At 32.3% G+C, this 16,076-nt stretch overlaps 1 protein-coding gene across 1 annotated transcript; it reads left to right on the top strand.

The window, feature by feature from the left end:
• Window positions 1-9,406: 9,406 nt before the first annotated feature.
• On the top strand, window positions 9,407-13,384 carry LOC107915264 (SNF2 domain-containing protein CLASSY 4). The gene is made up of 3 exons (XM_041094424.1): window positions 9,407-10,528; window positions 10,653-10,817; window positions 11,202-13,384. The coding sequence occupies exons 1-3, from the start codon at window positions 9,551-9,553 to the stop codon at window positions 13,134-13,136; spliced, it is 3,078 nt and encodes a 1,025-aa protein (XP_040950358.1). The 5' UTR covers window positions 9,407-9,550; the 3' UTR covers window positions 13,137-13,384.
• Window positions 13,385-16,076: the final 2,692 nt, after the last annotated feature.

The following is a 16,076-nucleotide window of genomic DNA, read 5'->3' as shown; positions in this document are numbered from 1 at the left end:
TTTGATATTTTTAATCTGAATGTGATATTTTTATAAAATTTGATATTTGAAAATCCACATTAGAGTAAATGGATTGCATTCACAACTTACACGTACAAAAACTAATAGTAGAATTGACCTCATGTGTTCCATCTTTGCGTCCAAAAATCTAATCTCTTAGCCCAGTGCATTGATCTTAATGGGTTCATGGCTTTCACATCGTCACCTACCAAACAGTTGTTGTCAAGCCATCAACAACAAAAAGAAGCACAAAGGAACACTATTTTTCCTTTGTTGTTGATCCCTTAAGAACCAGAACATTTCCAACAAAAACTCAATTTCAGGCGAAAAGACAAACCCATCAACAACAATTATAGGAACAATATAGGTGTAACCCAAGAAGAAATCTAGAGCTTCTAAGCATCCACTCACAACGGTTATGACTGCAGACAGAGTTGGTTCAGGAGCTCATTGGAATCCCTGCACCAGCTTTGTATCCTCACCTTACTATTTGCACAAATGGTTCATTTATTCTTTTTCACAACTCTTTTGAGATTTATTTTCGAGAATATTGTGTGAAATTTTGTTATATGTTGTATCATTTATGCATATTTTCAATCTATTTGTATAAAGCTTTTAAGTATATGGTACTTGCATTTACATGTTGAATCAAATGCTACAGTAATGGAAGCTAAAAATGTTTTCAGTGATGAAAAGCAGCTATCAATTAACATGACACTTATTGCTAATACTATTACTGATATGTTAAAGAAGCTTTGTTGTTTTGAGTGCGCTGCAAAGATAATTTATTTGGCTTTTTCATTTGAACCTTTTGAGGATAAAAAATTTTGCTAAAACTATTACTGTTATGTTTTTTTTTTCAGATAATTAAAAGAGCAGAGAGTAAGTTGTTTAGGATCGAATCTAAGCTCTTTTACTTACAAGTTATCCGCTATTGCTATTATGTTTGTCAAAGAAAAAAAATATAGATTTCTTATAACAAGGTTTATTTTATTTTTCTAATTATCTGATCAATATTATTTTCAATGGGTATTTGATATTTAATAAAAATGTTAAGATTGAAGAAGGGAAGCAAGGATTTTGATGATACTTAGATAGTATAGATATTAAGATTTTGAGTTTTAAATTAGTACGAGTATTATTATTAGGATAAGAAAACGTTTAAATGCGCTAAAGCGCATCATTTTTCTATTTATAAATTAAGGAAGAGCGATGAATAATTATTAATATTATATTAAAATAAATAATGAAAAACTTATCCAACCCTCTCTACATATAAATGAGTAATTAATGCAGACTCGCCTGCCCCTAATCACAGTTACTGGGAGAAAGGAAATATGGAATCGCCATAAATATATTTTTAATGGCTTCATGCTGATTGTGACTTTTTCTAGTTTTTTTTCATTTAAAATTTTCACCATTTTTATATTTAAATTATAGTTTTATTATTCGGTTGAATTCAATTTTTATAATTTCTATAATAACATTATGAATCAATTGACATGTTACGCGTCAATTCTATACATGATTTTCATGTTTATGTAATAAAAAATAATTTTTAAAAATTAAAAAAAGTATACATTTTAAAAAATATATAGTTGGCATTGACGATCATCAACTGTTGACCGGTGATGATAGACGTTGACCGAATTTTAACATAATTTTTTTAGATTTTTTAAAATTTTTAAGAAGTTTTTTTAGAATTTATATCTTTTAAGTTATTACAATTGTCTATATTCGATTTTTTTTAGATTCTTTTGTAATTTTGTAAAGTTTAACGAATTTTTTAAAATTTTGATGTACTTTTTTGAATTTTCGTAATTTGTATCTATTTTTTTGAGTTTTCCTTTTTGCAAATATATATATTTGAATTTTTTGGAAAAAAATATCTTTTAATTATTATAATTATTATAATTTTTTAATAATTTTTATATGTTTTTATATTTTTAAATAAATTTTAATTTTTCTATATAACATTTTGCAAGTTTTTTTCATTTTAAATAGTTTTATAATTTTTAAATAATTCTTAATAATTTTGGTCAGTCAACTTAGTTAACGATCAATCACATGCCTCACCAATTAACCTATCATGTCATTGATGATGTGGGGTGTTCTGATTGGTTGACATATTTTTAAGTCATTAACTGTTAGGTTCCAAAACGAGTAACCGTGCAAAGTTTAGATATCAATTTGAGATAAAATATTTTATGTACCAAAATAGGGAAATGGATATTGTTTAGAGGCTAAATTATCAAAAAAGCCTTAAAAGAATGAAATTTTTAGTCATTTTTCAATCGAGCTGGTGCATGAGAGTTGATGTTGAGTCGTTATACCAACTCAGTTATAAGCTTAAATATAGCATAGATCACAACAAAATTAAAATTAAAGTGAAAGTTAAATAAAAATATAAATTGGTTCACTTGAAATAATGAAACAAATCAAATATGATTAATTATCTAAATTAAAATTTGTTAGACCATAATATGAATAAATATGATATCACTTCTTACACCAACATCCAATAAGAAATAAGCTTAAAGATCAAGCATAAGATCATGAAATATTCTCTCCTTCATCTTCTTCTGTAACTAATCATGAATTGATTTAAGAACCGAAAAGTAATTAGAATGTAAAATTTGACCTTACCCTTTTATCTTACAAATCAAACGTTACTATCTGAATGGGTTTTTGTTTCCAAAATATTCTATTTGTATTAAAGGAGAGTAGTAAATGAATGCAAAGAGAGAGCAGAGGGAAGAGAGTGCGAGTGAAGCAAAGGCAACAGCAACGCATAAACACGCAAAGTGGATTATGGGTTCGTGATTTTAGTTAGTAAATCATTACTTTTAGCTAAAACCAGAAGAAGTGCACTGCAGAGCCCATCAGGTTACCTATTCCGGTGCCTGACACGCTTCATATAAACAAGCAGACAACCAAGATGCTAGCAAAGCAATCTTTACTTTTTTATAAAACTAACTCAAAAAATAATTAATTACTTAAATGACCTATTCTTTTGAAAAAATATGAAAATAACATAAAATCTACGGTAAAAGTTGGTGGATTGATAGATTTTAGGTTATTTTCATATTTTTTTTAAATAGGTCATTTAAGTAATTAATTATTTTTTTGAGGTTAATTTTATAAAAAAATCCTAAACTTTCGGGTCAACTATCATCCAATTAATGCTCTCTTTTTTTATCACTAAACTATCAATTTATTTAATTTGGTCTCCCAACTATTGTACCATTTTTTTGTCACACAACTATCAATTTTTAAATTTGGTCACCCAACTAATCGAAATTATTTTTTTTAAATTCGTGTTAAATCTCTGACGAGTGGTGTGACAGTTAAAAGATCAATATAATAATAAATTTACACCTCAACTTTTACATATATCGATTTAGTTATAATTTTAAAAAATTAACCCACAAAAATTACAAATAATCTCTGCTTGATCCTCAAAATTTACCTTCTTCTTCCGCTTCCCTCACCACCACTACCATTGTAGCCTCCATCTCCACTTCCTCCTTTATAAACTTTCCAAGCAAACAAATGCATGTCATAACATTAAGCAAGTACGACTATGATGTGTTAAAATCAATGGTTCATGGCTATATTGTAAGGTACTAATAAAAAATAATCCAATGATCCTCGGACAAGACCTTTGTGTAATCCTCCTTCTGTTAACATTAATGGAAGACAATTAATAATGGTTGCCATTAACATTAATGGGAGACAATCAATAATGACAACCACCAACTTTGGAAAAGTGGCAAGGGATAATTTTTTTTTTTGGTCTTTGAGATAATGGGCTATTTATTGTTTGGTCCTTGAACCTCAACTATAAATAGGCCTTCTCATTTCTCATTTCAATTCATCCCAACCAATCTTTCTCTCTTAGTTTTCTCTCTTCTCCCATTTGAGAATTCTTAAGGAATTCTATTTGTTTGTAATATTTTGGAGATAGTAAAGTTATCATCTGGTGTTAGTGCCCGAGGACGTAGGTATAATTTACCGAACCTCGTTAAAACTCTTATGTTCTTTTTGTCCTATTTTTCTTTCAATATTTGAGGGTATAATAGTAGTATTTAATTGTGCTATTAAATTACGTTAGAAGGAATATTTTGACTAAGGAAAGACTTGGTATTTAAGAGATCCTTGTGATCCACCTCTCTTCCCTGGGAATTGAACTTTGTGTGATTTTTTAGTACAATAATTTACACGCTTCCGACCCTATTGGAACAACACCTTCAACTTGGAATTTGCCAAGCAATAATCATTCTCAATGTCTATAAGATGAAACAATTGATAAAGTTTCCATAATACGGAGATTTTGCTGAGGATATTCAAACTACTACACCTTCTCGATAACTTGATCACCGCAGTATTTCCAATGCTCTCCTCCATTAGGTGGTGGACTCTTTTAGAGAAACAAATCAAAGGAATATCATCTACGACTTCCTTCTCAACATTCTTATCCGATTTGCTTCAACTTCCTTTGAGGGATCATTTGTTTCACCCATTTTGCCCCATACGTTCAACAATTTATCACGAAAAGACATGCGATCCATGCCCTCAGTCGATTCCATACAAGGATCAATATCCTTCATATGGTCTTCTTTTCAAAATTGAACCTTTTTGGTGGCTTTACCACGATGACTTGCCTTTGGAGGTTGATTCATTCTACAAATCGTAGACATCAAATTTTTTTAAAATTTGTCTAACTTCTTATAATTTTTATTTACCCAATTTTAGAAAAAGGCTAAGAAAGGAAATTTAAAAAATATATATGTAAAATATCATTTTTCTTCTCTTCTTTCTTTATAAATTAATTATTTTATGAAAATATCATGATTATAAATAGTTAGTTAATTATTTTTGTAACACCCAACTCAAATAATGAATGCCACATTTAGCATTAAACATTCTTTGTCCTATCAAATACTTATAGGTTGGGCTCTTATTAAGATCAAATTACCCTTTCTAGAACTTAATTGGTCTTACAATAAAGTTTAATTCCATTCCAAACTTGTATCAGGCTTCTTTTGGCCCAACTAAACTTTTTCAGTTCTAGTTCTATATATCTTGAGATAGTGTCATATTATCATAGAACTTTAGCTTCGAAGTTGTCCTGTCTCGAGACAAATGAGTGCATGTATTGAGACAAAGGGGCTTATTTCTCGAGACATGACCTTGATATTATAGCTTTTTAGCTTTGAAGTTCTTGTGTCTCAAGACACATTCCATACGAGACCCAGGATAGGAGACCTGAGGATTCTATTTTCAAACACCTTCAAATCATATCAAAACTGTCCACGATCATTCCAAACAATAATTAAAACTCATAAACTATGTAATACCTCATATTTACTATTCAAAATATGTTGAATACAAATGGCAGAACAATTAGACACTTTCTTTCATTCTTCATTAATTTACCTATGTACATGCCATACTCTATATCACGAAATTTATTTCATACCCCTTTTTCTCCCAAGCATTGATGAGGTGGTGAGATGTGTCGAGGTCGCTACTTCAAACGATAACTTCAATCAGATCTTTCACCTACGCGTTTTCAATCCGATCTTTCACCTATGCGTTGAAAAATAACGCGTTAAGCTTATGAAAACTTAATAAGTACCCATTAATTCAAATAATTCCATTTTTATTTATTTATCGTAAAAATTATTATTATAGCTGATTAATATATCTTAATAGTCAACAAGTTATTCCATATTTACAAAATTCACTAATACTTTGATTTACTAATTTTATCATTTCACGGATTACCGAGATCAAAACATTTTTCTAAAATCACTTACCACGACTTTTTAGCCCATGATAAACATGTTTGAACCAGATGGATATATGGAACATATCTCAATACACAAAGCACAAAAGTGCTTGAAACACAGGCATTGAAGTACATAACAGAATAGAAGGCATCGAAGTGTGATATCATAAATAACACGGGAGTGTTTGGGTTCCAATGACATGTCAATTATATCCACAAAATTCAACGCTAGTCTACATGGGTACTTTAATATCACTGAATTTACAATTATTAATGATGAATACTTTATTCAATTTTCACAATTTCATTACACTTTCACATTTCTTTCATTCTAGTTTATTATTTAATATTATACGAACATATAATTTCAAACATTAAAATTTTCAGGAGCATTTTCTTTACACTTTCATTTCATGCCTAACCATGATCTTTATTCATACTAGTATTTATTTCATAATTTTCATAATTTAACAATATTTTTGCACTTATTCAATTTAGTCCTTATTTTCATGATTTAAATAATAATTGTAATTTCAATTACAATAATCACAAGAATTTTATTTACTAAATACTTGGTCTGTAATTTATCATATATTTCGTACTCTCTACAACATTTTCACTTATCTAATAATAACACATAAAAATTTCACATACTTTTCAATTTAGTCTTTTTACCACAAAATTCATTATTCACTACTTATTCATTTCAAATCAATTTTCTTCCATGTAACACTTCACTTGAAAAAAAATCTTTTCAACGTTTTTAATAATTGTAATCATTTTTTTAATATTTTACAATTTAGTCCTTAATTATAAAAATCCAATCATTATCATAACATTATTCTAATTCCACCTTTCATTCAAATTCATTATCACTTATCACTTTAATTAAATAATTCATCATTATATCTTACTTGACATACTTAGATCTATATAATTTACTTTTATAATTTAACTATAAATTTATAAAATTCACAATTTAATCCTTGATAACAAGAGAAATCAAGGGTACTTACCTATCACCAACCTCAAATCACTTGTTTTTCGCTTCCCCTTATTACTTGATTCACTCTCTCAATTTCTTTCTTCAACAACACGCCAAGAACATAAAGCTTCCCATGAGAAATCTTTACTTTAATATAATTTTTATACTTTTTTAACAAGAACATGATGGAACTTTGATATTCTTACCTTGTTCTCTGAATTTCAAGCCTTAGCTTGATTTTCTCTCTCCTCTAACATGAACATGCAACCTTCTATTTTGTAATCAAAGTTCACTAGATTGTTGGAAGTTTGATTCTACTAAAAACTTTGGTGTAATTTCAAGGATTTCTCTCTCAAATTCAAGAAAAAGGATCAAGTTGTAAAGAAAACAAAACTTGTTTTCGCCCGTGGAGAGGCATGAAATGATGGAGGGGATGAAGATAACTTTCTTTTCATCCTTTTTAATGACTTAACCATTAATTAATTAATTAATAAAAATACCTAATAATAAAATAATTATAAATTAATCATAAATTATTCCAACCAATCATCCTTCAACGCCATTCATCCTTAATTATTACACCTTAATAATTGATAATTATCCAAATTAATAAATGATCATTTTGCCCTTCATAATTCTCTATAATTTCATCTTTGAATCACTATTCACTTTTTGTAAAACTGTGATTTAGTCCCTCATATTGCTCCACTTATTTTATTTAGTCCTTACTTATCAATTTTGCGTTACAATAACTTTTGGGTTATTTGTAATTTTGTCATTCAACCTTCCCATATTTACATTTTAACCCCCCAATTTTGAATAATTAGACTTGAGTCCCAAAACTTTTCACATCATTATGATTTAGTCCTTACCTTAAATTAATATATCACGACATACTTCTTAATTCAACTTCTTTTGGCATCTATCAACCTTCTCTTTTATCATTTATATTTCTTATTTTACTTTACCGAGGAATCCATTATGCACAATTCTCACTTATTACTACTTTTATAACATAACGATTTTAGGGGTGTTACAATTTTCTTTTTCTTTATACTGATTAATCAAACAAAAGTTTGTAAAATTTATTTTACCTTCTTTTTGTACTAATTTTAACCGTTTAAATAGTATCTATATCTATACTTATTATAAAGCCCTAACTATGTTGGTGTCACGGGTTAACGAGGTACCAACGTCATAGTTAGGAAAATATAAAAATACCCTTCCTGTACAAGTAAATTGTATTATTTTGAGACTATTTTTATCATTATATATTTTTTATATAGAAAAACATATACACATAATAAAATTTAAACCTATACTTTTATTTGTCATAAGAGGTTAACCACAAGTTAGCTAGCTACAATGGTCAACTTTCATAGCATCATGGTCCAATATTGGTTTAATCGACATAGGAGGCCTGGTGTAGACATGAAGACCAGCAGTAAGAGACCATCTTCGCCATGAAGTCTACTGCAAAATTGAACTCTCGAAAGACATGCTGAAGCTCAATTTGCCAATCTTAATCCATTAATTCTTTGATCTATTGGACAATACTCGAAAACCATCTCAACAGCAGCTTTGTCGTCCCTTTGTAGCTTCTTAACTCTCGAATAAAGCCTTTATTTATTATTTGTATGAATTTTAAAAATATATATTTATACAATTTTTTTACTGTTTAAATAAAACTTTATTTATTATTTATAATGAATAATATTTGATGCACAGTTGATGTATAAGTCTCATGTACCACTTGTGAATAATGACATGACATGTCAACATTAAATTAAACAAAAAACATGGAGGACTTGTAAATAAATACTAATAGTTTTATTTAAACATCAATAGTAACTATTATAAATAAATATTAACAATTCTCAGATTTAGTATATTGAGTTTAAAGGTTTAGGGTTTTAGCATTTATTTATAATTAATTATCCTTTAATTTTGTTTAAATAAAATTATATGTATTTATTTATAAGTCCTTCACTATTTTTTGTTTTATTTAATGATGACATATCATGTTATTATTTATGGATGTCGCATGTAACTTATGTACCGATAGTATATCAAATATTCTCCACATTTATATTAGTTTTTAGAAATATAGTTGTTATATAATTTTATCTTTTTTATTGGGTTAAACCATTATTTGGAACTTGACCTTGGCAACCATTCTCATATTAGAGCCTGAATTTTTTTTAGTCCAAGTTAGACTTTAAACTTGACAATTATTTTCATATTGAGACCTGAACTAGATAATTGTTCTCACATTGAGGCTTGAATTTTTTTATACAAGTTAATCCCTAAACTTGATAATTGGGGTCTGAACTTTGCAATCATTTCCATTGGAACCTAAACTTTAAAATTTTCAATGAAATATCAACAATTAATTTAGACAAAAAAAATATTTAAGTTTCAATGTAGTAACAATTGTTAAGCTAAAAACTTAATTTTGACAAAAAGAATTAAACCCAAAATGAAAATAATTATGTGAACAAATAATATAACCTTTATTCTGTTTTAGCTTTCCTTTTTACTAATTTTGATTCAAACATAATGGAAAAGCTTTTCAGTTGCACTTGCACTTAGGTTTGAGGTTGTCCGGGATTTTACTCTCTCCTTTTGTCTCTGATTTGTCCACTCCTCTGAATCGTGGGCTGACAGGGCAGGGCACTGCAGGCGTCCCTTCGTTTGACCTTCGCCTCTTATTTATTTTACATTTAATTAATTTTTAACTATTATATTTCCCAAGTTTATATTGTTATTGCATGCATTTGCCTTGCCTTGCCTTGCCTTTCTCTTCCTTTCATTTTTTCTTACCGTTTTCGAATCAAGTCACAATGTTGAATGAGTCGATGTCGGTCGCTTCAAGAACAAGAAGCAGAAAGGGGAAAGCGCCGTGTGGTGATAGCAGCAAGAAAAGGAAGAAGACACTGGCGGTGGAGGAGGTGCGGTTAGCGGCAACAAATATGGCAACGCCGCAGTCTTCCGTCAACGTTAAAGTGTCTTTGGCTTCTCAAAAGGGCACGGCTCAAGTTCAAACCTTGCGAGAAGAATTCGACGGTGAGTTACGCGGAAAAGATGGAAACGACCCTGACCCTTACGTTATTTGTCTGGGTAGTAGTGACGATGATGGTGATGACGATGAAGATGAAGACAGTGAGGATGATGAGGCTCTCACCTCTACAAGCGGAGAGGATAATTCTGACTCAAGCGATTTGGATTATAGGGAGGAGGAAGGGGAGGGAGAGGATCCTCAATCCTCTTCCAGTTCGGAAGATGAAGTCGAAGAGACGCCAAGCCACGGCATTGCCAAAAGAAAGGCTACTGAGGTTGAGTTCCTTGGGGAGAATGAAGTCGAAGAGACGCCAAGCCATGACATTGCCAAAAGAAAGGCTACTGAGGTTGAGTTCCTTGGGGAGAATGGTTCCACTGTCGATGAAGTTGTAATGAAGCCTAAGAGTAAAAGGAGACGGTCCGCCTCTGCCAAGTCCGGCCAAGTTCACCTTCTTAGTGTTTTTGTGGATTCTATTTTGGACAACCAAGACTCGGATTCTAGTACACAGGGAGAGGACCCCATTCTCCAACAAGAAACCTTCGAAAACCCTTTGCCTCTCAAGTTCACTTTTGGAGTTGAGGACTCAATTGTTCCGGACAAAACTGAATTTGAGAACGAAATGAATTCACTCTGGTCTGAGATGGAAATTTCTCTTATGTCTGATCCAACTTCGACCCTGCCATCCCCGGTATGGTCAATGCTTTAGCATGTTTTCTTCTCTTTCTTGTGAACATTTTGACTCAACTTGTCTGCATTACGCATTTGTAGATTTGCACTGAAACTAAGATTTGTCACGATGAATTGATGAACAGTTGGAAAATGAAGATGCTGATGTATCTGAGTTTGAACATGACACAACAACCCATTCCCTATGTCTTCAAGGGAAGCATCATCTTGTGTTAGACGAAGAGATTGGAATGAAATGCAAATTTTGTTCTTTCCTGCTGCTGGAGATCAAAGATATCTCACCGCCTTTTGTAAGTTGTTTGTGATACTTCCATGTTTCATGCTTAATATTCTTCTTTCATTTTATCTTGGATGGAAGGGTGGAGCCAACATAGAGTGGCATGATGGTAGAGAAAAAAACTCTGTTGAAAGCATTGTTACTTGTTATAGTTAATTTACAAAGCACTGATAGATTTTGTTGAATTTTGAAGTATATAGGTATTGCTGTTGTGATGAATGCTAGGAATTTTATTAGCCCATAAAACAGTTCCAATGAGAATTATGCTGCTATCCGAGCTCAATGGCTCAATAATAGTCTAATCTCTAGGAGCCTTGTATATATATGGCACTTGACTGAATTGCTCTTACTGGTTTCAGATGATTGATTATTTGTAACTTGGTTTTGCTTGATTCAGATGACTGATCGTTTTGGAAAATATGAGAGGCAATTCTCTGGCATTGTAGATTATTCTATGTTTGATGACCTTCACTGTGAAGACTCTAACAATGATATGTCTGGTTTTGATCACTCTGCTGAAATCGAAGGCACAGTGTGGGAAATCATTCCTAACTTAAAAACTAAACTCTACCCCCATCAGCATGAAGGTTTTGAATTTATTTGGAATAACATAGCTGGAGGGATTTATCGTGACAAGTCAAAAAACTCATCCAAAGGTTGTGGTGGATGCATTATATCTCATGCTCCCGGGACGGGGAAAACGCTTCTAACTATTGTCTTTCTTCAGACGTACTTAAATGAATATCCGAGTTGCAGGCCAGTGATTGTTGCTCCTCGCAGTATGCTACTCACATGGGAAGCTGAGTTTAGAAAGTGGAAGGTTGACATTCCCTTTCACAATCTCAACACTCTGGATTTTTCTGGCAAGGAAAAACCGAAGGCAATTGGTCTTTATGAAAAATTCAAGCTGAAAGTTCCACGTCAAGAAAGAGCTCTTGCCCGACGTCTGGTTAAGTTGCTTTCCTGGAAATCTGATAGAGGCATTTTGGGAATCAGTTACAAACTTTTTGTGCAACTTGCTGTAGTAGATAATGAGGAGAAGCACAAGTGTACAACATTAAATAAGGATGTAAGTAAAATCCTTCTTGAGCTTCCTGGCCTTTTTGTTCTAGATGAAGGGCACACACCTAGAAATGATGATACGCTTATATGGAAGGCTTTATCAAGAATCAAAACAGAACGTCGTATCATACTCTCAGGAACTCCTTTCCAAAATAATTTTGATGAGCTCTTCAACACTCTCTACTTAGTGAGACCGAAATTTGCTGAAGGAATCCAGTCTAGACATCGAGTAGAGGTTAATAATAAGTGTAGTGATGAAGGAAAAGAAGCAAAAAGGAAATGGGCCTATTTGACTGGTTCCATTGGCAAAGATGATATATATGAAGCTGAAAAATTGAGAGAGCTTAAAGCTGTGATTAAGCCCTTTGTGCATGTACATAATGGTAGAATTCTACAAACTACCCTTCCTGGTTTGAGGCATTCTGTGGTTGTTTTACGGCCCTCTGATCTGCAGAGTAGAATCCTCGAGCGTGTTAAAGAAACAAAAAATGCATTATTGCGAGACTATTATGTGTCCTTGATCTCCACCCACCCTTCTTTGTTGCAGCAGTTATCCAACAAGGAAGATATTAAGGAAAAAGTCAGCTCCATTGTTAGTATGGATATGCTAGAAAGGATAAGACTGAAACCCGATAAAGGAGTTAAAACGAAATTCCTCATGGAACTTCTTAAGCTTAGCGGGGCTCTGGGTGAAAAGGTCTTAGTTTTCAGTCAATACCTTGAACCATTAAACCTAATAGTGGACCAGATAAAAGATTTTTTCAAATGGAAGGAAATGGAGGAGATATTGTACATGGATGGGCAATGTGCGATGAAGCAGCGTCAAAGGGTAATTAATGTTTTCAATGATCCCACGAGCAAAGCAAGGGTGTTGCTTGCATCAACAAAGGCTTGCTCGGAAGGTATAAATCTTGTTGGTGGTTCTAGAGTGGTTTTGCTTGATGTGACATGGAACCCCTCTGTGGAAAGACAAGCTATATGCCGTGCATATAGGCTTGGACAGCAAAGAATGGTATACACTTACCACGTTATCTCATCTGGGACGATGGAGGGGTTGAAATGCTATCGACAAGCTGAGAAGGACCGGTTATCAGAGCTATTATTCTCTGCTTCTCACAGAAGGGATGATCATCACAAGAAAGGATTTAATTGCCCAGAGGATAAGATCTTGGAAGCGATGGTAGGGCAAGAGCAATTCACTTCAATGATTGAAAAGATAATAAATGAGCCCAAAGATTCCGACTTGATTGTAACTTATGGAGGTCTGTAACAGGTTTATATCCATGTAGAAATTGGACTCAAGGAATGCCAAGTTTAGAAGCTGACAGTGTTTGCTTTTTGTTCGGTCTGCTGAGATTTTGAATCCTCATTGGTATGTTGGTCTTGGTGTTTAGCTTTGGAGGTTGCATACGTATATTCTAAGACATCATTTGTATGCTAATATTTTGTTTTCCTTTTTGTACACAACAACTAATTATGATCCTTTAATGTCATTTCCAAAGAACATCTTTCTATAGACATGACAATGAATAAGGAAGACATGATCAATATCAGCATTTCTGCCATCTCAAGGAGTATCAATTCTAGCCATAAGACCATTTATTTTAACATATTTAGTTGCTAGGAGTTTGTGATATGCATTGTTTTTAGCTGGGAAGCAAGATAAATGGACATGCTGCGTCCAAGGTAAAAAAGGAATGAAAGAAAGTAGCTACCAATGCTAGGCTGGCTACCAAGCGGAAGATGATGCTTCCTTTGAAGACATGGGATTGTTCCATTTTTAAGTTTTAGAAAAGCTTTAAAGCAAACAAAACATGCAAAAGCTATTCAAGTTTATAAAATTAAGAGAATTTAATTGATTTATTTTAAAGTTAGGAAAAAAAATCAAATGTGGAATAATTTAATTTAGTAATGGATGGTAAAGCTTAACAAAGGCAAGTTGTTTAGGAGTGTTAATTCTTAAGTTTGATTTTAGGGTTTTAATATATTTTTATTTTCTTCCTTTATTTAGATTATATAGACTTGTGTATAAACACATTAACTCGAGATGAAATACAAAAAATTTTCTCTCCATTTTATTTTCGTATATTTTTTCTTTGGTATTGATAAACACGATAACATGGTATCAAAGCCTCTTGGCTTGATTTAGTGGGTTTGTTTTTGTTGTTTTTGAATGTGAACCGTTAGAGTATATTTTTGGGTGAGTTTTTCAAAGTGCTCGTTTGGGTAAACTGTCGGCACAGGGAGGTGCACCACCAAATCTATGACCGCACTACAATTTTTGGCATCTAGTAAGACCATGTGTGAGCGTCACACGCCTCTAGAGTGTTTAGATTCTTCTTCCACGCGACAATGCGTGGGGGTGCGTACAATGGTGTTTGATCACTGTTTTTTTACTCCAATGTCGACTCGGGGTTTCAATCAAATCCCAATGACCAGGTTATCGATCAAAGGTGGTTCGGAGGTGTTTTGGGTTTCTTCTTGTTGTTTACAAGGTACTGTTCAAAACTTTTTGGTTACACTATTTGGGGTACTATTCATGGGTATTGTTCACGAATATTGTTCACAAGTATTGTTTTTGGTTGTTTGTAGTCTTTTTATTTTTTCGGGTTTCGTTGCCTTTTGTTATGGCTTCCTTTACTTCGTTTGCGGATTCAGGTAAATTTAATGCGTCTTATTTCCTCTTCATCCAAATGGGTCATCAATTTAGGGATTACAAATCATATGATAGGTAATCCCAACCTTTTCTCTACTTTGAGTCACAAAATTCACTATTGTTGATGGATCTACCTATAAAGTTGTTGGTTTTGGAAGTATTAACCTAACTTCATCTATCACCTTATCATCGGTATTAAATTTACCTAATTTTGCCTTTAATTTAATATATGTCAGTAAACTTACCCGTGACCTAAATTGCATTATCTTTACTTTTCTCAATCATTGTCTTTTACAGGATTTTATGACAAAACACACAATTGGTAAAGGATATGTATATGATGGTCTTTATATTTTTGAATTATGGGTTCCTAAATCCGTGGCTTGTCCTGCTATTTTCTCTCTGATCGAAGCATAATGTCGGTTGGGACATTCTTCTCTTTCTTTGTTGAAGAAGTTATGTGTACAATTTCAAGACCTACTTTCGTTAGAATGTGAAGCATGTCACTTTGTGAAGCACTGTCGAAACCCCTTGAGACCGAGATCTAATAAATGAGTTAGTTCCACTTTTAAGTTAATAAACTTGAATGTTTAAGGACCTTGTTCGATAGTATCCAAACCTGAATTTTGATGTTTTGTTAAGTTTGTGGATGATTATTCTCTAATAATATGGATATATTTTATGAGAATTCAGTCAGAAATGTTTCCTCATTTTCGTGCTTTTTGTGTCTAGATAAGAACTCAATTTGGGGTGTTTGTTCAAATTTTGCGCAACGATAATGCTAAAGAATACTTTTACGACTCTTGTGAGGCTTTTATGACCCAAAATGAGATTCTTCATCAATTCTTTTATGTTGACACACCATCTTAGAATAGGGTCATTGAACGAAAGAACAAACATCTCCTTGAGATAGCTAGAGCTCTTTTATTTTAAATGAAAATTTCTAAAGAATTTTAGGCTGATATTATTTCGACAACTTACTTTTTGATCAATTGCATTCCTCCTTTCGTACTTGATGGTGATAACCCATACAATGTTCTATTTCTATCCAAACCATTATTTGTAGTGGAACTAATAATTTTTTGAGTACCTATTTTGTTCGAGATGTTCGGTCATGTCACTAAGTTGGATCCAAAATCCTTAATAGTGTTTTTGGGGTACTCTTTCCTTCAAAAGGGGTACAAGTGTTATAATCTAGATGTCAACGGGTATTTGGTGTCTATTGGTGTTGCATTCTCAAAACAAGTGTCATTCTTTTTAGAAGAAATGCATTCGAATCTTTCGAAACAGAGGGAGGAAGATGATTGGTTAACTTACACTGTCACTAATCGACCAAGGGAATCTGATTCTTCGATAATTGCTTTGATAAAGCCACTGATTACTCAAGTTTATTCCAGACTTAAAAAGACTCATGATACATGTCTTCATCATCAAATCTAAACCCTTTACTAGTGTCTTCGTCGTAAAATCTAAACCCTTTACTAGTGTTTTTGTCTTCTGATCCAAGTGACCTTGACCTTTCCATTTCTCTATGTGAAGGTAAATGTAACACCC

This window comes from Gossypium hirsutum, chromosome D05 (assembly GCF_007990345.1).
Source record: "Gossypium hirsutum isolate 1008001.06 chromosome D05, Gossypium_hirsutum_v2.1, whole genome shotgun sequence".
In the NCBI taxonomy this organism is placed as follows: Eukaryota; Viridiplantae; Streptophyta; class Magnoliopsida; order Malvales; family Malvaceae; genus Gossypium; species Gossypium hirsutum.
Note: the sequence above shows the minus strand (reverse complement) of the source record. Positions and strands in the feature narration are given on the sequence as shown.

What these genes read in the sequence shown, in the direction of transcription:
- LOC107915264 (XM_041094424.1), top strand. Translation starts at nt 9,551, where the DNA reads ATGCATTTGCCTTGCCTTGCCTTGCCTTTCTCTTCCTTTCATTTTTTC. An exon ending in CTTCGACCCTGCCATCCCCG is followed by an intron (nt 10,529 to 10,652) that starts GTATGGTCAATG and finishes ATTGATGAACAG; the next exon opens with TTGGAAAATGAAGATGCTGA. An exon ending in AAGATATCTCACCGCCTTTT is followed by an intron (nt 10,818 to 11,201) that starts GTAAGTTGTTTG and finishes TGCTTGATTCAG; the next exon opens with ATGACTGATCGTTTTGGAAA.